This window comes from Phycodurus eques, chromosome 19 (assembly GCF_024500275.1).
Source record: "Phycodurus eques isolate BA_2022a chromosome 19, UOR_Pequ_1.1, whole genome shotgun sequence".
Taxonomy (NCBI): Eukaryota; Metazoa; Chordata; class Actinopteri; order Syngnathiformes; family Syngnathidae; genus Phycodurus; species Phycodurus eques.
In genome coordinates this window covers 18,731,149-18,754,299 of record NC_084543.1, presented here as the reverse complement: position 1 = coordinate 18,754,299, position 23,151 = coordinate 18,731,149, and the positions used below count along the sequence as shown (strand labels likewise).

The window sequence follows — 23,151 nt, the reverse complement described above, 5'->3', positions numbered from 1 at the left end:
CCTACACTTCATTCCAATATGACAGGGGTACATATGACTGCATATATGTATAGTTGTGTTCATAAGTTTACATACCCAGGCAGAATTTGTGAAATATTTATTTATTTAAATACAACTGATGACTGAACATGAACCATCATTAATTTCTTTATGGTTATGTTTTGTTTAATGATAATACTTTTCTGAAATACATGACAGTTTAATGAATCCCATTAAAATAAAATGTGTTTCCCCTGGTCCATATGTTTTCTTTGAAGAATTGTACACATCTTACAAATTCTGCCCGGGTAATCAAACATATGAGCACAACTGTGTTTTCTCATTTGCAATATAAAAGTAGGGCTGTGAATTTCAAAACAAGTAAATAAAAATATTTATGGGTTCAAATAAGGTGCTTAACTTCAGAATAATTGTTTGAAAAACACTAACAAAATGCAAACAATACTTTGTTTTGATCATATGGGTAGAAGCAAAATCATGCATTGTAAAAATGCATTATACATGGGTTGAAGGGTTTTCCAGAATTTTGAGGTCAACTTTGGGGGTGCGTATCATACATGGGTGTGCATACACGAGAAATTACGGTATACGTTCGGCAATACATGACTGTAGTCCCAAAAATGAAATAGGTCCACTCCATACAAATACAGTTATCAATGCAAAAATAAATCTGACATACTTCACACATTTGTCCATCTGTCATGTCCACATTTCGAATGAAAACATATTACAGAGGCTGCTCAGAAAAATAAATAATCCTACAATATCCGTAAGCAGAGGAAAATAAACTTTATACTTTTAAGAGTGCTCCTGCATTTATGACTTCACTTGACTTTTTGGACTCAAGCAAAGAAATCACTGTTCGTTTGACAGTATCCAATTTCTAATGTGATAAAGCAAAAATAGGACAATACAGTAAATGCCGTTAAATTGTTGAACAGACAATTTCTCAACGGACATTTTTGTTATTGTGAGCATATTGCTGCAGCAATAACAATGTTTTGGCGGTAGAGTATATGAATGTAAATATTGGATGGACGGGGACAGAAGTGCACGGTAATGTGATTGGAGGCTGTCTTTTTTCCACAAAAACCAGTTGGAATACGGACTAAAACCGATTGAGACTGACTCGACAAGTCTAGAAGAAGAGCAAGAAAAAGAGATTTTTCGGTTGTCCTGCTTTCGCCTCGCACGTTGAATCTCCCACACCTCTCCCTGCCCCATTGGAGCATAGCCCAATGCATAACTCACTCTCTACTAGCCTAAATGCTCTGTTCGGTGTGACGGACAGGGGGAAGACTACTGTCAATATTGGAATCCAACGCACACCACGACAAGATCGTCCTCCCATAGTTCTTTTGAATATCTCTGTTTTTTAGTTAAAGGTGACCCAAAGGTTATTGTTTTAATAATTTATAGGCCTCCAAGATACAATAGAAAATTTATGAAGGATTTCTCAGAACTGCTGTCAGTTATTTGTACTGACTACAACTATTTTGTCATAATGAGCGACTTTTAACATTCATGTTGACAATAACATGGAAAGAAAATCTAAAGAACTCTCTGCTATAGTAAACACATTTGACCTCTCACCATATTGAGTCCAATCCACACTCAAGGTCACATCTTAGACCTCGTCATCTCTAAGGATGTTGAAATTCTATCAATTGACATTAAGGAATATGGCTATTTCTGACCATTTTTGTGTATTCTTTTGAGTTACAGATTCTTCCAAAAGTTCAGACAACCTCGGTCTATTAAGAAAAGGTATATAAATGAGAATACCGCCAAGTTTATGGAGACCATAGCAGTGCCACAAACTGGGAATTCTGAGACAGTTGATTAATAATAATATAGTTAAATATCACCACAAATCAGCAAAATTATAAAATGATACGACATCTGAAACCACCCAGGAAAAACTGTTACCATGTAATATAAAGTTTCTTTTACTCTGCTTTGATGCAGTTGACCAAAGAACTGTAGAGAAAACGGTTCAGCATGAAACCATCAACGAGCTGTCTTGACTCAATAACATCTGACTTTTTCAAAGCTATCACGAAGTCTGTGCTAGCTGATTTGCAGCAAATAATCAATTGCTCACTTCAGTAAGGCGAGTTTCCTAAACTCTTAAAGTAGCTGCCATTAAGCCTCTGCTAAAAAATAGAACGCTGGACTCTTCCATGTTAGCAAGCTATAGACCCATCTCAAATCTCCCTTTCATAGCCAAGATTGTTGAGGTTTTTTTTTTTTTTTTTTTTTTTTAATCAACTCAGCAATTTCTTGAACTTAAATTGACTTTTTGACAAATTTCAATCAGATTTCCGAACTCATCACAGTACAGAATCTGCTCTTGTCAAAGTGCTAAATGATATAAGGTTGAATACTAACTCAGGAAAGGTGTCAATTCTGATCTTGTTGGACCTCAGTGTGGCTTTTGATACAGTAGATCATAATATACCACTGAACAGGTTGGAAACGTTGGTAGGACTAAATGGAACAGTCCTTAAATGGTTCAGGTCCTACCTGGAGGAAAGGAGTTATTTTGTGACCATTGGAAGTGTTCAATCTCATTGAATGGCAATTATCTATGGGGTCCCTCAAGGGTCAGTTCTTGGACCCCTCCTATTCAGCATGTATATGCTACCCTTGGGTCAAATTCTTCAGAACTTTAATTTTGACTATCATATCAATGCAGATGACACACAGTTATATGTAGCAGTGTTGTGTCAACTGTCTAAAACAGATAAATAACTGGATGAGCCAACATTTTCTTCAGTTAAACCACAACAAAACAGAGAATTGTTTTTCGCTATAAAGAAAAGAGGATTGCTGTTAGTAAATACCTGGAGTCACTCTCTTTAAAAGCCAAAGACCAAGTCCGAAACCTTGGTGTTCTGATAGATTCCGACCTGACTTTCAACAGTCATATCAAATCAGTTACTAAAACTGCCTTCGACCATCTGAAGAACATATCCAGAGTGAAGGCTTGCATGTGTCAAGCAGACCAGGAGAAGCTCATCCATGTTTTTATCTCCAGTAGACTTGACTATTGTAATAGTCTTCTGACTGGACTCGCCAAAAAGAGCATTAAACAGCTGCAGCTCATTCAGAATGCTGCAGCTCGGGTTCTGACCAGAACAAAGAGGTCGGAGCATATTACTCCAATTCTAAAGTCTTTACACTGGGTTCCAGTCAGCTTTAGAATAGTTGGTTTAGGTCCTGAATACATGAAATAGATGCTCATGGAATATAAACCCAGTAGGGTCTGAGATCGACAGACTCAGGTCAAATAGTAGAGCGCAGAGTCTAAAGCAAACATGGTGAAGCAGCATTGAGCTATTATGCTGCACACAAATGGAATAAGTTGTCAACAGAAGTGACATCAGCCCCAAGTGTGACTGTTTTTAAGTCCAGGTTAAAAACTTTTTTTTCTCTCTCTCTCTCATGCTTTTTAGAGCATTTACACTTTTATATATTTCTTGCACTGTATGCTGTTTTAATTGTACTTTTGTTTTGTGTTTTTCTCTTTGTTTTAAAATTTCCATGCTTTTTTGTCTTTGTTTTTAAATGCTTTTAATCATGTAAAGTTACCTTGTGTGTGAAATGCGCTATATAAATACATTTGCTTTGCCTCTTTGCCTCACCTGTACTGTGAACCTTCCTACAATACCGTGAGTCTTCTTGCAATACCGCGACCTTTCCCACAATATCGCAATAATTATCGTACCGTGAGATTAATACCGTGACAAAACTGAACCCTGAACTATAGATATCGTTACATCCCTACTGACAAGGTTTACAACTCTTGACGCTAATTGTGCTATTTTCCACTTCAAAATATCTTGAAAGTGTCTGGTATTATCTTTTGTGGCTACCTATGAGCTTGTGTTTCTCGTTGGACTTGAGTGAAACATTGGTGCCTTGCATGAAAACTAAAATGCAAGTCAGTTCGAAGGCATTAAGAAGTGTTATTTTTTTAGCATCTCCTCACTGTCTTTATTAACAGTTGTAGTGTTTCATTTAACCTGAGCCCCATTAGAAAACTGCGGATGCATTGGCTGCTTGCAGACACTGAACGAGGATTAGACACATGAACTGTTGTGGTTACTTAGACAGGAATGTGAACGGCTGTATGGGTGTAGCTCGTAAATTAAAGACGTAGGATCGTGAACATCTCCGTTACGTGTTTCTCAGGAAGTCTGTATTTTGCCTATTCTTTTATCGCCAGTCACGTCATTTAGTGTAAGCATGGAATATATATCTGCACCGTGTACTTTCCATTCAGTAATCTGTCTAGCGGCCCCCATGCTGGTAGTGGAGAGGTTAACAGTCTCACACCCACATATACACATTACAGACAGCAGCTTTTTCAACAAACCAAAAAGGGGGTCATAATTTTCCTCCTAAATTTAACCCCTGTCCATCCTTGCCCAATTTCTTATTCCTCATTTCCTGCCAGATGTCTCGTAGAGGCATTAATATCCGAAAACAAATCAGCAAAACAACAACGCGTTGTTTTTACCACTTCCTCCCCTTTCAGTTAATGATGAATTTCTTTACATTATATTTGTATTTTATGTACCATACAACCACCATACTGCATTTTATCATATGTATTTCATGCTTTTTTCTGGTGCACTTAAAAACTTGCACAATGAAAATGACAACATAAATGACCATCATTCTTCTCAGAAGCTCTCTTTTAGCACACCTATGAGAGAAACTTTGTGAACTGAACATCCCATGTAGCCATAATTACTTTTGCGTATTTTAATACCAAATTTTTGCAAACGCCTGTCCATCGTCATAGTTTCTATGTATAGTTTACATTTTACATGGGATGGGCCCTGGTGCCACAGTAACAATTTATTTTGCTCCAAGACAACCTAGACTACGCATACTTGTGTAACAAAAGACAATTTGTGTCTGAGCATTTGAGGTGCAGTTGTACACCAAAGGTTAATTTGCCAAAGTTGATAGTTTTACAGCTTGTGCACGCAAGATTCGAAAAATGCACCCAATACAACACATCAAAAATATTGAATGTTCTGTAATGTGCATCTGTCAGACAGTGTTTCTTCAATGATTAGGAAATATTAGTTTTCCTTGACTTCTTTGAAACTTGACATGAATGTTGATTCACAGTCGCTCCGGTGTTATTGAGAAGTTGGAGGCCCTGGAGCTTGAGAATCTGGAGAAAATGGAGGTGGAAGAGTCGGGCAGGAGTGGAGCCAGACAAGGCCGCAGTGAGCAGAGACGTTTCCACAGAGAGGTACAAGGCTTTCTGCGCCCGCATGACGTGAGCATGTTTGAGCTAACCCTGCCAGCATTGTAAAGCAATTTACAACACGTACAGAGAGACTTGTCAATATATATATTTTAAACAGCATTACATCACGGCAGAGCATGGCATAAGACAGCATTAGACATGCCCACGTTTTATCCATGTTCTGTCATGTCCCAATTCGTCTTGCTGTTTTTCTTTGCCTCGTCTTACCGCCATCTTTTCCTCATGCTGTCCTGTCTTTTTTTGTTTGTGGGTCAAAGATCGTCCGCCTGCACTGAATTCATTTCCAGTTTCCATTCTGTGGTGGGATTCCCATGGTGATTGTACTTCCTTTTCCCACCATGGCCCCCCCATGCAATGATACGGACTCTTTTTGATACTGTGAAATTGGTTTCCCTTGTTCTGCCAGATGTTTTCCCCTCATGCACCTAGTAGTGTGTGCAGACAAAGATTCTGTTATTAATAGTAACAAACGACCATATCTTTCCTTTGAGTGTCCATTTTCTAATGTATTTAGAATATTATTTTGACTTTTTCAAACCAGTTATGAAAGTTTGAGCAAAATTACGAGACTCACACTTACATTACACTTGTAATTCCAGCATAACCTTCTGCATTTTTACCATGTTTTGAATGTATAGACCATACACATAATGTAGGATGCTCACTTCTATATGCATGGTCGTTAGGAGCAGAGGCCTGACATGGGTCAAGGTCTGGATTTCCCCTCCATCTCTGCCACCTCTTAGGAGAGCCAAATCCCTTGACCGACGGACAACCGATTCAGTCATGACAGTGAGTGATATCTTTCTGTTGCTTTTGTAAACTAAGATCCATTCTTCGTTACACCATCCTTTGGACTGCTACACGAGCTAGGATGAATGGAAGAATGTTGATGTATAGCGAGTTCAGCTCATTAGTTCTATTGTTTTTTGCCTGTGTCATTCTTGCCTTTGGAAAACATTGGTTGAATTGTTAGGTGCCTAGAAAGTTCTGCCACTATGATCTCATGATACCAAGCATGCTGTACTGAGAATTTAGCCTCTCACGTTTCATAATGAATTATTACTGTGCTGATGTCTGCACTGCCACCTCAATGTCACCATCTTTTAGTGTTGGTGTGCTTCCCAAATGGGTGTGTTGGCACATTGTTGGCGTATTCCTGTCGAAGTGCAGTATTTGTTTCTTCTATTTAAAGGACACATTGTTCAGTTCACAAGTTGTGCCTAAATAGGCTCTGACTGTTAATAAGCTCTGTTCACACGTTGGATATAGATTTCTGCATTATGTGAACGCTGCTATGGCATAAACTATCAAATAAGTATCTTGTAAGTGACTGATTCGTTTTCGGATAAAATGCTCTTTCCTCCCTTTACAACTATTTGGGTCTTAAAAAGCCCAAAGCTTTTAGCATTTGGAGTTTGCTCATTTGGGTTAGCATTTAGCCTAGGTTGACTGCTTTGGGGAGCAAGGTGCACAAATAGTTAGTGGTCACTCAACCAAGGCTTCTACTGTCTTTATGACAATTTAGTTTGACTATGTTGATTCATGGAACTCACTTCCACACACGGGTGGGGTGCTCATGTGCTAAATCTTTAGGCAGTCAAAAAGACTACGACGAAAAGCTTTGAATATAGTGCTAAGAACAAGCAAGCTTGCTGAAAAGTATCAGATTGATGAAGCGAAAGTGCTTCGATCAGCCAATACAATAACTAGCAAGCTTGAAATTGAAACTGAAAACTCGTTATGTGATTACCTGCAATTCAAATGTGCCAATTAATTCTGGAAGCCAGTGTGCCTCTGTGTGTCTGTGGTCTCCAGAGAAACCTGCTCCTGTTCTGCCAAGGTCAAAATGAATTACAGCCTTTGAGCTGTTTAGAAAAGACTCTGGTTTATTTAGTTTTGAGACCATATTGGTTAGGTAACTGTGTTGGGTGATTCTGGTGGAAATGTTTTTTTGTGGACTTCCTCCAACTACATTGAACCCTTGGCTTCACAATTTCATTTGTCCAAATGTTGAGGATTTTTCTTGAGATGACCTGATGGTTTTATTATTTCTATTTCTATAGTTTATTGCCTTTCTCCTCAAGACTAGTGTTGCTCTGATGTGATGGTATGAGGGGGGTATTGCCAGGCCTCCACCCCTCCCTCTCCTCTTCAGGTTACATGCTCATTCTGCTTCTTCTGTGGCAGATTTTGCCTGCTGTGTATTTTCAGTGCACTCATTCTGAGTGTGTGTGCTGTTGGCTTTTGTACCTGTGTGTGTGTGTGTGTGTGTGTGTGGGGGGGGGGGGGGGGGGGGGCGTGTAGCTTATGCGCAGCGGAAAGCAGTGTTAAAGCTCGCGCACGTACTTTTCCCACTGATACATTTGTTCTTTTCTTGCTATTTCAAGCAGGAAATGGGAAAATTGTGCAATGGGGCACATAACAGAATACAGTGGAACTTTGAACAACAAACACAGCATGTTCTCGCCAGGATGTTGGTCAAACTCCAATTTATTCATATTTTGAAAAGAAAAAAATATATAAATTATCCATTTCACAGGCAATTACCAATGCCATGACCAAAACTACTTGTACGGGCCATCTTTTGAGTAACATCGTAACTTATAAAACTTAATTTAACTTATAAAAACAACTGTGATACAAGTGTAAAAAGAATTTAACAGAGAAGTTAATAAGAAATGTGTCCTTGTTCTCAATAACTTTGAACTGCCTTGAACACAATGACAAACTCGAGCTCCTTACCCAGAGTCTTTTTTTATTGGCTAGCTTTCCTCTGTGTAATCATCTAGTGTGTGTGTGTGCGTGCGTGCGTGCGTGTTTTTGTGCTCACCACATCTGCTTCCTTTGGTCACCGGTCACATCTGTGTTGTCTCCCACCGCTGCAACCACAGCAGTTTACTACAAAATCAAGCATCGGATTCTGCATCCTCAGCTGGATTCTCACAAAGCGAAAACTAATGAGGTGGAAGTTGTCCCTGACCAGTGGTCTGCATTGAGGCCACAGTCGAATCATAGTTGAAATTGTCAAAACCATTGGTCATGTCAACTTCTCCCAACTGATGTGTGATTTTGACTGAGCATGTGTTGTACTGTTTTTTTTTTTTTTCCCTTGCTGTTTTTTTTTTATTTAGATGTTTGTGTGGTAGGTGCACATTTAAAATAGGGTTGTTTGTGAATACATTTTAGTTTGATTAACTTTGGTTTTGAATAATGTTCACCTGCGACTGTAACAGTGTGAAGTTTTCACATCCAGCTATAATTTGATATCACAGTTCTGTAATATTTGTTCTTTTTAATTCTAGCCAGATTTACTCAACTTCAAGAAAGGATGGATGGTGAAGCTGGATGAGCAAGGACAGGTAGTTGATTTGCTTGTTTTTATGCGCACCTAAATGATGCATATTTTTAAAGGACATATTCAGCATTCTTCTGCCTTTAGGAGGCATGGCCACATTTTAAGGAGATGTCATTTTTTTCCACAGTCACAAGTGAAGACCTTTTTACATCCTTCTTGAAAACAGCTGCTTTTGACTAGGCTGTTCTGTTTCTTGTATATAAGCCACTGCTCCCCAACAGGGTGCGCACGCGCAAGAGGACTCTGTGTTCCCATGACAATCAGGGTGGAGCTATTTTGAGCCCCCGATGTGAATTATATTTGCAATCGGTTTACCATAAAATGTCCGCTTTATTGTTGTATCTTAATCTGTAGGTTAAACATGATTTTGAACTGTAAATTCAATATATATCCCTCTGCATTTTACCACATTAGCGTGATTCCTATCCTACGCAACATCGCCTTATTTTTTCCTCTATGTGCTATAGTGGAAGAAATACTGGTTTGTACTGACAGATCACAGTCTGCGGTACTACAAGGATTCCATAGCAGAGGAGGTGACTTTTATGACTTTTTTTGTTCATGCTTATTGAATTGCTTGTTACAATTTTTAAATGCATCTGCTTTGACCCGTAAGGCCTCTGACCTGGATGGTGAGATTGATCTGTCAGCTTGCTACAATGTCACTGAATACGCGGCTCAACGAAATTATGGCTTCCAAATACAAGTAAGATGTTTTGTGTAGCCTAAAAATGCATCTTTGTCCAAATACAGAAGTGGCTTTCGTTTAATAATATATAACCTTTATACCTGATAGTGTATAGTCCTGGTGAATTAAGTTAGTTAGTTTTACTCATGAATAGAGTTTGTGGTGGAATGAGATGTAAAGTATCAATTGGAGGCCATGTAATGGGATTTGTGATGTCTAATTTAATCTTTGTGGTCACTGTTATGCAACGTTTGGATTAAAATATTCACACCAAAAAATGCATTTGTTTTTATTGGAATATTTAATGTCATTATATTTTTTGTGTTTTTAAATGTTTAGACTCAAGAGGGAGTTTACATACTTTCAGCCATGACAGCGGGTATACGGAGAAATTGGATCCAGGCTATTTTGAAGAATGTCAGACCATCTACTGCTCCTGATGTAGCAAGGTGAGTTAAATCCCATTGGTGCCAGTTTTCTTTTTTTTTTTTCTTTTCTTTTTTTTTTTTATACCATTTAAATGTCTTCTGTTACGCAATGAGGAGTTTTGGATCTGTTCTCGGCACTCTAAATTACAAGTCTTTGTCTTTTCACCGTCTTTTAGCTCAACAGACGACCATAGTTCATTTTCTCCTCTGGAAGTGCTGATCAGACCAGACGTGACCAAGGACTCTCCCTCCTCTGAAACCTCATCTATGGAAAGAGAATTCACTCCAGGCATCATAAAGAGCCGAGCACGTGAGCGTAGGCGAGAAGGCCGATCGAAGACATTTGATTGGGCTGAGTTCAGACCCATCGCCCAAGCCCTGGCTCAGCAACGGGCACAAGAGTCCGAAAGCCTTCAGGCAGACCTAGGAGACCTTGAGCGTAGTCGGAGGAGAGAGGAGAGGCGAAGGAGGTATGAGTCTGTGACGAGCTCGACAACGGAGCACTCTTCGCTCAAAGAAAGCGGGAGAATGGACGTTCAGAGTGCAGAAAGAGTGCCTGATTCATCAGGTCCGCAATTTCAAGAGAGGCACCAGAAAGTAGAAGAGGTGATTGAACAACATTGGCGACAGGTAGAGAAGACGCCAATACGGGAAGAGCGAAGGGTGCCTCTCCCTTCGACAGCTCCCACCAGAGAGACTGTGGAGCTCGAACAGCTGCTGGACAATTACAAGCAAGGGGTAGGTTTACCACTTATCCGCCATGAGTGTATGTTTTAGGTTATTGATTCTCTACTTGTGTTACCATAGGGCCTGCATTTTCCTATTGTCGCCAAGGTGAGACATACTTTTATATAAGTTAAGAAAAATAAAGAAAATGTATTGTTCAAAAACTGACTGCAGAAATATGCACTATCGCCTATTTTTAAACGTAATGTTATCCTCGTACATGAAGTTCCATTCTTAAAGCAGCGATGTACAGTAACTGGACTTTAACACAAGTCGGAACACAGCGAAGTCTATCACTTGCATTTGTGCAGTAGTAGTCATAATTACACTAAATATATTTTTAAAACAACAATTAATATGGAAACACAGTCGGTACGGTTATAACGAGTGTGCTGTCCTGTGCCACATAACGGTGGATTCGTATGCCGCTGTGAAAAATAGCTCATTTACGGGCCATTCAGCACTGTCATGAACCTGATAGCAATTTGGGTCCTGTAGCATTGCTAAGCACTGTTAAATGTGGTCAGAAATGTTGATATCATAACTTTCCTTACATTGGAGTCATATAGTCTTGAGACCTTCGCCCATCCCTAGTTGCAAGATTGCTTGAATTTCTCATAAAGTACGCTCACGATGCTAGAGGGTCTGGTAATGAATTGTATGGAAAAGGCAGATATTTGAAAGAAAAAGCGGCAAAGGTGATTGGAGAAACATTATCGATCATCTCCTTTATATAAATTAGATGACACAGTCGAAGAAACAAGCAACATAATCCTGTTTTAAGAAGCAGATGCAGTTCTTTCGGTTTTTATAATGGAAATATTGAACGCATATGAATGCCAGTGTTATCTAAAACTCAACTGGTTGAGTGCTTTATTGGCAGTTTTTGTTTTTCCCCAATATGTCTAATTGACATAATGTAGTTAGAATAGATTTTTACAAAAACATCTACCAAAATGATGATGTACTAGATTTTCAAACCCCATTTTTTTAGATTATAGCCAAATGAACAAGATCTTCATGATAAAGGCCTATTCTTTTCTTTCTTAACTCAGCAGCATGGCGTTGTTGTATATGAAAATGGAATGTGTTCTTTGACTGCTTACATTGGCCTCGCGCGGGTGTTTCCTTGTAGTGAACAACCTCATCCAATCAGCTGACTGATTGCTATCACTGGTACAGTACATAAAAAGACATTTCTTACTGTTGCGTCAAATCTTTTCCCTTCTGCTTCTCCAGATAGAAGACCTTAAAGCACAATTAGAAGGGTGTCACCAGCAGCTGCTTGACTCCAACAAACACAAGCAGGAGCTAGAATTACAGCTGAGAACAGCTCTGGAGCGGGAGCATGACATACGGGCAGGTTACATATCTCCGGTGAGTTTATTTCAAGAGTGCAGTTGCATTAGACTTTTTGTTACCCTTTTATGATGGGTCTTTAGATTTTATTCAATCATTTATCTCTATTTTATAACATCCTTTGCATGCGTTATGTAAAAACATTAAACCAAAGAGCTACCAAAGTGTGCCTTTGCATGAGTTCATTGCATGTTAAAAACATTGGGCCTCATTCACTAATAAATACGGAGACATTTTCTCACTCTGCACACAAGTTGAGGGTATAGGCAAAATCACTGTCAGATTCATGGCACTTGCATACTGGACAGTTTTCTTCACACCGCCGTGCGTATCTGAGTGAATAAGAGCTGGGGCCGGCGAGCTGCAGTCTACATAAACCACGCCCCTATTTCCCCATAAAAGGGCGTCCATCTCACGCAGAGGTTCAGTTGCAACTGTGGCTGTAAAACTTTCTCAATCTTTATCCTGTTTTCAAAAAGGTGGTATCATTGGAAATATTGCTAAACACAGAAACTGCCAACATATAATAATAATGTTAATCGTATTTAATTAATTCCGACGTTGAATTAGAGAATGTGACACAAACCATGCATATAGCATTTTTTAAGAACAAACATTGTATACATTGTTAAAATACATAGTAAGGATTAAATAGGCATTTGTAGTTGATAAAACTCTGAAATTACATTAACAACATTACTGAAAATTGTTGGAAGGGACAGAAAATATCGTGGTTGAAATACGTATTTAACACGTCACCATTTGTCTCACTAAATATACTTCCAAAGGTGTTATTGACCTAAATATTTCGGAACAACCCATGTAATGCATACATACCAAGAAAGTAGAAGAATTAAGATCAGAAATTAAGTTGTATAAAAATGTCAAATGACACAGGGAAAAAGTATTGAACACATGAAGAAAGGGAGGTGCAAATAGGCATGGAAAGGCAAGACAACACCTAAAATCGATCAATAATCAAACAGCAATCCAGCCCATTGTCAGTGCAAATGAATTTCAGTCCTAATTGAAGGGCTACAAAAAAGTCTCATTGCCAAGGTGTTGGGTCAAGACACGTCATGATGGGTAAGAGCAGAGAGCTGTCTCAAGACCATCGCAAACTAATTGTTGCAAAACATAACGACGGCATTGGTTACAAGCGCATATCTAAGCTTCTGAACGTTCGTTCCAGTGAGCACGGTTGGGCCCATAATACGTAAGTGGAAAGCCAATCATACCACCATAAATTTGCCTCAATCAGGTGCTCCTCGCAAGATTTCTGACAGAGAAGTGCAAAGACTAATTAGAAGTGTTGTCCAAGAGCCAAGGACCACCTGTGGAGAGCTTAAAAAAACCTGGAATTAGCAGGAACTATTGTCACAAGAAAAACTGTAGTAATGTACTCCGCCGTCATGGCCTGTATGCATGCTCAGCACGCAAGACCCCATTGCTTGAAAAAAAAGCATGTCAAAATTCGTTTGCTCAACAAAATTTAGACAAGCCAGTTAAATACTGGGAGAACATAGTCTGGTCAGATGAGAGCAAAATTGAACTGTTTGGATGAGAAATGGCACTGCACAGCTCCCTAAAAAGCCTTCAGAGGTCGGCACATGATGGTGTGGGGCTGCTTTTCAGAAAATGGTACTGGTAAACTTCACATAATTGAAGGACGGATCCATCCATCCATTTTCTGAGCCGCTTCTCCTCACTAGGGTCGCGGGCGTGCTGGAGCCTATCCCAGCTATCATCGGGCAGGAGGCTGGGTACACCCTGAACTGGTTGCCAGCCAATCGCAGGGCACATACAAACAAACAACCATTCACACTCACATTCACACCTACGGGCAATTTAGAGTCTCCAATTCATGCTTTTGGGATGTGGGAGGAAACCGGAGTGTCCGGAGAAAACCCACGCAGGCACGGGGAGAACATGCAAACGCCACACAGGCGGGGCCGGGGATTCAACCCGGGCCCTCAGAACTGTGATGCTGACGCTCTAACCGGTCGGGCCACTGTGCCGCCTGAAGGAGGGATGAATGGGCAAATGTACAGAGACATTCTTGACAAAAATCTGCTGCTATCTACAATGATGATGAAAATGAAACGAGGGTGGACATTTCAGCAGGATAATGATCCAAAACATACTGCCAAGGAAACTCTCAATTGGTTTTCAAGAAACAAAATAAAGCTGCTCGAATGGCCCAGCCAATCACCAGACTTGAATCCAATCGTAAATCTATGGAAAGAACTGAAACACAAGGTCCATAAAAGAAGCCCACGGAACCTTCAAGTTTTGAAGACTGCTTGTGTGGAGGAGTGGGGCAAAATCACACCAGAGCAATGCATGCGACTAGTTTCCCCATACAGGAGGCGTCTTGAAGCTGTCATTGCAAACAAAGGCTTTTGTACAAAGTATGAAATAAATACCAGTTGGCATGTTCAATACTTTTTCCCTGTGTCATTTCACATGATTACACACAACATAATTTCTGAGCTTATTTGTTCTACTTTCTTTGCATGTGTGGATTATTTGGGTTGTTCCTAACATCTGGTGACATTTCCATGCCAGTAGCACCTTTGGAAATATATTTAATGAGAAAAATGGTGACGTGTTTAATACTTATTTCAGCCGCTGTATGACCCTTACACCGATCGGAGTACGTCACAAGCAACCACGCCAGTGGCGGTGTATCTGCAATTCGATCAATTGACATCACAGTTGCACATGCGTTATCTCAGAAAAATACAGTATATCAATTAATTTATTATAGGGATCAGAAAGAATACTGAAGCTTTGGAAAGACTATGAAATCCTAGCGGTTCGATCGCATTTCCTGCTCATTGTTGACAGCGTCGTACATGCATGCAAACTGCTGCCGTGGAGGACACACACAGTAATACGTATACTGTACAAAAGCGCTTAAACAAAATGAGGGTAAAAGTGATTTATTTATTTAGGATGAGTCAACTCATTAGCAAATTCCTGGTTGAAGTTGTTATCGTTAGTTATTATTAGTTTTTATAAATGTGTAATCCCAATACGTTGTGCATCTTGTGTAAAAGATGCTTTTGACATTTTTTTCGAAAGCAAATCCTGCATCATTTGTGTGTAATCATGGTCTGAGGAGCTTCTAAATTTGTTCGCAGCATACGAACATTAACAAGTACGAACATAGTGATGAATCACAGATTTGTGCGTCAAAGGTGCGTATGCACAATTAAAGCACAAATCTGTGCGTATGCACGGTTACTGAATGAGGCCCATTGATATCTTATTATTACATTGGCTTCTACTTGTTACTCTCTTCTGTTTCATACTGGTCTGTACTACCAAGTAATTGAACTCATGCGACAAATTGCAGATACAGTAAATCATAATGTCGGGTGTGACAAAGGTGACCTAGAAAACAAGTCATTAGCAATGTCACGGTAATCAAATATAAATCTATAATCTGAAAATTTATATTTTGTGGTTAAAAACTTCAATTTATCTTATCTATTGAGACCGAGATTATTGTATATGAATGATGATACATCTTGACTTAGTTGTGTCAAGAACTTCTCCGCACTGTTAAAACACATTGCCAGTCTATTCGATTAACTTATTTAAATGTGTATGAATAACATCTTGGCTGTTTCTATGTGCATGGATATAAACCTGCAATTGGTTATTAACTACATAAATCCTTTTGCAAATATTGTCAGCATGGTTATGCATTGACCATTTTTTTTATTCCATTTCTTGTGTGTGTGCGTGTGCGTGTCAATGGATTGGTGCTGCTCGAGCAAGGCTGGTTCATTGAATTCTATCTATATTATTCCTTGGTCATGGTTGAATTGTAGATTGATGTTACTGTGGTGTAATGTAGTTGACCGTTTAGGGCGTTTTAGAGAAAACTAATTAGGGTCAACACTGCTTTGGTGTAAGACGAGCTTGGAATGGAATACTGTGTTGAAAAGTCTTGGTATGCCTTTCATCCTTGAGTAAACCATTGGACTGAAGAAAACTAATATTGCATTACTTATCACATGAAGTAACCTTTAACTGTTTCATAAGCATGTTTTACTGTAACTAACATGTGCCATCAACTCTTCCTTCTTTGATTTTAGTTATCAGAATTAAAACCAACAATTGTGCCTTGAGTTATTACATCATACATATTTTGATATCGTGATGGAATTGCAATAGTAATGTATCGTTTAATAGAAATGAGATATCATAATTGAAAAGCTGATTAATTATGAAGTCTTTGTGTGTCCCCTGCTGTGTGTTAACCAACTGTTTGGTCCCCTTTTCCAAGCTGGAACACCATTTGGGTCTGGAGGCTGATGTGACGCCCCAGATGAAGAGGCCAGAACTGGTTAGTCCTCAAGCACAAAGTTTAACAAAGAAGTACCAGGAGACCAAAGAACTCCTAAAGCTGCAAGAGTTGAAAAAGCGCAATATGCAGGCACAGCTTGGCCTTTCACTTTCTCACCACCCTCTTGAAGAGCTTTATTTTTCTGAACCCCCAAAAATACCCATTCTGGAAAGCACGAAGCCTGAACCTGTCCAACAAACCGTTAGCATTTTATTCCTGGATAGTACAGAAGCAGTTCAAGAACTTGATGACTTAACAGCTGGCAAATATCTGACTGTGAAGGAGCTGTCAAAGCTATTAAAATGTCACGCGTGTAATCAAGAATCATCAGAGAAACTACCATTTCAGAAGATCTTGGAGACCTGGAAATCCCAACAGGAATTTGAAAATGACATGATAAGAAAGAGCTTGGCCCGAGCAGGAGAGACTGTCCGTGAATATGAGTCCCGTATTTTAAACATTGAGGATTTGGTGGAGAAGGTTCAGAAGCAAAGTCTTGAAAGTCCTTATGGTCTCTCCAAAATTGATAACCATTCAGAGACAAAAGAGCAGACCATTGGAATGTTTGCTCAGAGGATAGAGCTTTTAACAAATGAAAATTGTGCATTGAAACAAAAATGCCAAGAGATAGTGAACCAACTGACTGAGGCAGACAGAGAAATAGACAGACTGAAAGTTGAGCTTATCAGCCATCAGTGTGGCAAACAGCATCATATTGTTATGGAAGAGGTGAAAAGACTAAAGGCTGACCTGGCCGAAAGCCAGGCTAATGCCATAGACAGGGAGTATTTTGAGAGAGAGCTGAATGAGAAATCGCTGAGGCTCCATGACGCTCTAGGTTACATTGGAAGAGCTTGGCAATGCCCTTAAGGACACTGAGAAGAAACTGCAGTTGAAAGAGGCCACGCTGAAAGGCCTGGGATTCCAGGCAGATGAGGATGAGACACTACACCTGGAGCAGGAGCAGCTTCAAGACCTACTTGAGGCCTCACAAGCTAAGTTATTTGACACTGAGGCAGCCCTCCATACGACACAACAACACTGTATTGAACTTGAATCCAGGAACTGTGAATTAATCGCACTGCAGCAGAAATCAGAGGAAGTCATAAGACAGAAGCTTAGAGAAGCAAAAAATGAAATATTAATGCTCCGAGAGAAGTTGGAAATAAAGATAAGTGGAGGTGAAAAGTCTTTGGGTGTTAATGACTGTGTTCTGGAAGGTGCGGAGGACGTTAAGGAAGGTCTTCTAAAGCAAGTAGTAGTTGAGCTTGAGAAGAGGTCGGAGGCAGCTAATGAGGTTTTAGACATGTTATCAAAGATAGATGATGGAGACAAAATGCTCAATAGTTTAAAAAGAACTTTATGTGTTAACAAACTCCTTACTTCTCAAAAAGAAGGGCTTTTTTGTGCAAGTCAAAAAGACATGAGGTTGGTTTTGGAGGCAGAATTCTTGAGCCAGATTCTGAGTACCACTGAAATAAAACCAGAAGCAAATCATCTTGACTGTGGAATCAGTTTGGCACAAGAGATTGCTCACAAGAGCTTGAAGGTCTTGATAAATCAGATTTATGCAGATGCAGAAGCTGAGCGAGACAGAATGACGGAGTCAGATTTCTCATTGATGTATAACTGGCTAGATAATGAAACAAATGCCCTTATTATAAAAAGGTTAACAGAAACATTAAAGGCAAAGGCAATTTGTTTGACAAAAATTGCACTGAGAGTTCAGTTGGCCAAAGATGACAATCTTTTGTCTCTAGCTCTAGAAAACTTTAAATGTGGTCTAGAACTAAGGCAGCCTTCTGAGTATCTTCTTGATGCACTTAAAGATGCTTGTATGTCATATGTGATTGTTAGGCTGCAGGTGCAGCATGAAAAAGAGCTAATGAAAAAGCAGACCAAAGTTGAAGTTGATGGGTTTGAGTGTCCAAACTGCCCGGAATTGAGGGAGGTTGCTGTAGATCTGCAGGACCAACTGGCAGATTTTCATAGTCCGTTGTATGACTCGTCTAAAAAAATAACGTCAGAGCCTGAGACTTCCATTCACATAGAAGAGGATCCCATTAACTCTGCTGATAAAACCTGTGACATGACACCTCATGACATGATAGCGAGGCATAAGAAGGAACTTTGGGAGCTCAAAGACTGCTATAACCAAGAAGCTGACAAACTGAGGAAGGAAATTGGTGAAGCCAGTGAAATTCTGTGCTTCCGCTCAGAAGAGAATGCCAAAGAGATTGATTCATTGACAAACTGCATGGAAGACCTCAAGAAGAAACATGAGTTGGAACGAATGAATCTCATTGAGAGGTTTGACCAAGAAATGGAGGACTTGAGGAGTATGATTGCTCCTTCAAACCCAAACAAGGCGTCTACAGCTGAGGAAGGTCGGTCAAATGGCACCCCTGGCCGGACAGCCTATCTCAAAGAGCGCATCCAGGAGCTGCTGACACAAGTTTCAGTTATGACTGAAGAGCTGAGACGTCGCGAAGAGCAGGGCGAGATAACCACACTACGGCTGAAATACGAGAAAGACCTGGAAAATTTAAAGGTGGAAGCGTTCGTTACCGTTCACCATCTGTGATACCTTGTGTTCCTTTGTGGCATTCCCAGATCCACTTCCTCTTCCAACGCCTACTTGTTACCCCCCTCCCCCCAAACTCAACCCTGTGCATCATACACTTTCTCCTTGTTCTATTAACCAGTTTCCTTCTGTGTTGCATGAACTATAACATCCATTGAGTCTATTCTGTCATTGGTACCACTTGTTTAACTCATGAACACTTTCTTCAACATAGAATTAAACAAATGGTTGTCCATCCTATTGTTAGTTTAGTTTACCTACGGTGGACATAAAACGTCTACACACCTCTGTTGAAGTGCCATTGGTTGTCATCTAAAGAAACAAGACCAAGACAAATCATTTCCAAACTTTTTCCACCATTAATGTGACCTATATCCTGTCCAACTTCACTGGGGAAAAAGAGAAATTAAAATTAACAACTGAGATAATGTTGCACAAGTGTGCACATGTGTATATATATGCGTTTGTGTGTGAATATACAGGTCTTGATAAATCAGATTTATGCAGAAGCTGAGAGAGACAATGTCAGGAAAAGCATACTAGAACATCAGAATTTTATTTGGGGTTAATCAAAGGAACTTTAAATGGTGGCAGGTGTTGTTGAAAATGATTTGAAATGATTTATATTTGTCTCTTTTTATATCACAGAAACCTGGCATTTGAACAGGCGTGTCTATCCACTCTATTGACTCTAACCCTTTGACTCGGCTATGGTATGTTAAGGGTAACAATCTTGCTAATCTCTAGTCTTATTTAGACACGTGCTTTTACTCCTTATCCCAATCAGCAACATTATTTCAATATTTTACCGGTAGCCATGTTAAAGGGTCAGTTCGCATGATCAAATCGCTAAAAATGTTGATTTTCTGTTGTCTATGTCAATACTGAATTTGTGGTGCCAGAAACAATGGGTGTCATTATAATTTAAAGTATTAAGTCAATCACTGTGATCTGCTAAATGCCAGAAACAGATGGAATACCATTAAAAAGATAAACATATCACGTTACTTTATCACTCAACACTGGATTCTTATTTATAAACAAGCTGCCACTGTGAGCAAAACTATATAACTATATAATTTTGATTTATTCTTTGTTCCCTCATATACAGTATTACCATTTTGTTTGGCAGCTCATAAAATAATTCCTGTTACTGTGCAATATAAGTGTCTTTAGGCATTTTCTAAATATCTAAAACATGTAAACTTGATGACATTGTCATTTTTACCTTTAATTACATGGTTGACATTTTGTAAAGAAAATGTTTGAAAAGTATCGATGATTACATTCACATATGTTCAAAGAGACATTTCCTGTGGAGCAGTAGTTTGTATCTACCTTTTAGATACTGTTAAAAAAAAACAAAAAAAATTGTTAATGGTTTTGAAGGTGTTATTGCTTACAAATTACTACTTGGTTATTTCTGTTGACAATTAAAAGCATAAGAAAATCCTTTTTACTCAGTTTAAGTCTCCATTAAAAAATACCTGGCAATCTTGCCAGTATTTGGCTAATAAGGGTTTCTTGCAACAGTATTTTTACTTACTAAAGCAAATCCAAATCCAGGATCGGTTATAATTTGGATTTGGTAGGATGAAAGTTTGTGTTGGTGTTGCAGTTAGTCCGCTTATAATTTGGCTAAGAGTGCTGAAGTATCTGAATAGTGAGTTCATGCCCATGCTATGACCGAGAATGTATTTACTTGCACGATACACAGTCTGACATGCTTCTAAATAAAGCCTATGCTTGGTCTGATGTCAGAGCAGGAAGTTTACGTTTTCTCTCTGGAGGATTTTCAGCTTCTCACAGTAGGTTCCTGGAGCTGAGCCTCCCAGGAGATTTTATCCCTGTAAAAACACACGAGACCACCATTTCCCCTCTGTGGCTGTAGTTGGATTGAGGCATGGAGAATGGACTCGGGCCGATGTGCAGCCATCGACTGAGCTCACAGATTAGTCTCAGTGAATAGAGGAATGGAAGCACTCCATGTTTTTGGTTGGCCTTGTCGAAACTTGCACAGTGACTGATTGTTGTGCAGGGTTTCCGGTGTGTGAATGAGGTTTGGGCTATATATAACAATTTAAAATGCTGGCTCATGAACAAAATTAGACTCTTAGACATTTGTTGAAACAAAGATGACAGCATACACTTTGTTAAAACCTCTTTCATGTCTATGCATTTCTTCATTGTACCTTCATTGTGTAACCTGTCATTCCTCTTAACCTTTTGTGCTCACACAGGCTCAACTTGCTCATGGCTAACACGCAGTAGCTTGCAAGTTCTTTGCTGGCTTATAAATGGGCCATCTGTCTAGGTCCGTGTGTGCCGAGAGGTTTTTCCTGCTCAGCTCATATGGTCCAGAGCGTGTGGTCCTTTCAGAGCTGAGCTGTATACTCATTGTCCCGGTTATCCTGTCACAGGCAACTTGTGAGAGGGGCTTTGCTGCGATGGAAGAATCTCATCAGAAGGTGATCGATGAGCTCCAGAGGAAACACCAGAGGGAGCTGGAGAACCTGCAGGAGGAAAAAGAAAGACTGCTGGCAGAGGAAACTGCAGCCACCATTTCTGGTAAGTCCATCCATGCATCCATCCATCCATTTTCTGTACCGCTTATCCTCACTTGGGTCGCAGGCCTACTGGAGCCGATCCCACCTATCTTCGGGCGAGACGCGTGGTACACCGTGGACTGGTCACCAGCCAATCGGATGGCACATATAAACAAACAACCACTTGCACTCACATTCAGACCTACAGACAAATAAGTCTTCAGTTAACCTACCATGCATGTTCATGAAAGAAAATGAAGCAGTGGAAGGGAGTCATGTCACAGTTGTGATAGCTGTGATGCTCCATCCGTCCATTTTCTACCGCTTATCCGAGGTCGGGTCGCGGGGGCAGTAGCGTTCCCAGGCCAGCCGAGAGACGTAGTCTCGCCAGCGTGTCCTGCGTCTTCCCCGGGGTCTCCTCCCAGTGGGATGTGCCCGGAACACCTCACCGGGGAGGCGTCCGGGCGGCATCCGAATCAGATGCCCCAGCCACCTCATCTGGTTCCTCTCAATGTAGAGGAGCAGCGGCTCTACTCTGAGATCCTCGCGGATGACCGAGCGTCTCACCCTATCTCTAAGGGAGAGTCCGGACACCCTGCGGAGGAAACTCATTTCGGCCGCTTGTATCTGGGATCTTGTTCTTTCGGTCACGACCCACAGCTCGTGACCATAGACGAGGGTAGGAACGTAGATCGACCAGTAAATTGAGAGCTTCACCTTTCGGCTTAGCTCCTTCTTTACCACAACAGACCGATACAAAGTCTGCATCACTGCAGACGGTACACTGATCCGCCTGTCGATCTCCCGTTCCATTCTTCCCTCACTCGTGAACAAGACCCCAAGATACTTGAACTCCTCCACTCGGGGCAGGCTCTCATCCCCGACCTGGAAAGGGCACGCCACCTTTTTCCGACTGAGGACCATGGTCTCAGATTTGGAAGTGCTGATTCTCATCCCAGCCGCTTCACGCTGCAAACCACTCCAGTGAGAGTCAGTGATCACCGCTTGATGAAGTCAACAGAACCACATCATCTGCAAAAAGCAGAGATGCAATACTGAGGCCACAAAACAGGACCCCTCTACGCCTCGGCTGCACCTAGAAATTCTGTACCTAAAAGTTATGATCAGAATCTGTGACAAAGGGCAGCCTTGGCAAAGTCCAACCCTCACCAGAAAAGAGTCCAACTTACTGCCGGATATGCGGACCAAACTCTGATACTGGTCGTACAGGAATCGAACAGCCTGTATCAGGGGGTTCGGTACCCCATACTCCAGAACCACCCCCATCGGACTTCCCGAGGGACACGGCCTTCTCCAAGTCCACAAAACACATGTAGACTGGTTGGGGGAACTCCCATGCGCCCTCGAGGACCTTGCCGAGGGTGTAGAGCTGATCCATTGTTCCACGCCCAGGACGAAAACCACACTGCTCCCCCTGAATCTGAGATTCGACTTCCCGACGGACCCTCCTCTCCACCACCCCTGAATAGACCTTACCAGGGAGGCTGAGGAGTGTAAACTGATCACCACCAGGTGGTGATCAGTTTACTGCTTCGCCCCCTCTTCACCCGAGTGTCCAAGACATGCGGGCGCAAGGTCCGATGACACAACCCCAAAGTCAATGATCGAACTGCGACCTCGGGTGTCCTGGTGCCAAGTGCACGTGTGGACACCCTTATGCTTGAACGTGGTGTTCGTTATGGACAATCCGTGATGAGCACAGAAGTCCAATAACAGAACACCGCTCTGGTTCTGATCGGGAGGGCCGTTCCTCCCAATCACACCCTTCCAGGTGTCACTGTCATTGCT

General features: G+C 40.7%; 1 protein-coding gene across 1 annotated transcript in view; it reads left to right on the top strand.

Moving 5' to 3' along the window:
- Positions 1-23,151, top strand: part of mprip (myosin phosphatase Rho interacting protein) — a 63,016-nt gene that overhangs the window by 30,186 nt on the left and 9,679 nt on the right. Inside the window, 12 exon segments of the mRNA XM_061705445.1 lie at positions 5,149-5,275; positions 5,986-6,021; positions 6,023-6,085; positions 8,599-8,655; positions 9,119-9,187; positions 9,268-9,357; positions 9,679-9,788; positions 9,944-10,505; positions 11,733-11,870; positions 16,153-17,049; positions 17,051-18,763; positions 21,217-21,364. Coding sequence (XP_061561429.1) covers positions 5,149-5,275; positions 5,986-6,021; positions 6,023-6,085; positions 8,599-8,655; positions 9,119-9,187; positions 9,268-9,357; positions 9,679-9,788; positions 9,944-10,505; positions 11,733-11,870; positions 16,153-17,049; positions 17,051-18,763; positions 21,217-21,364 — 4,010 coding nt within the window.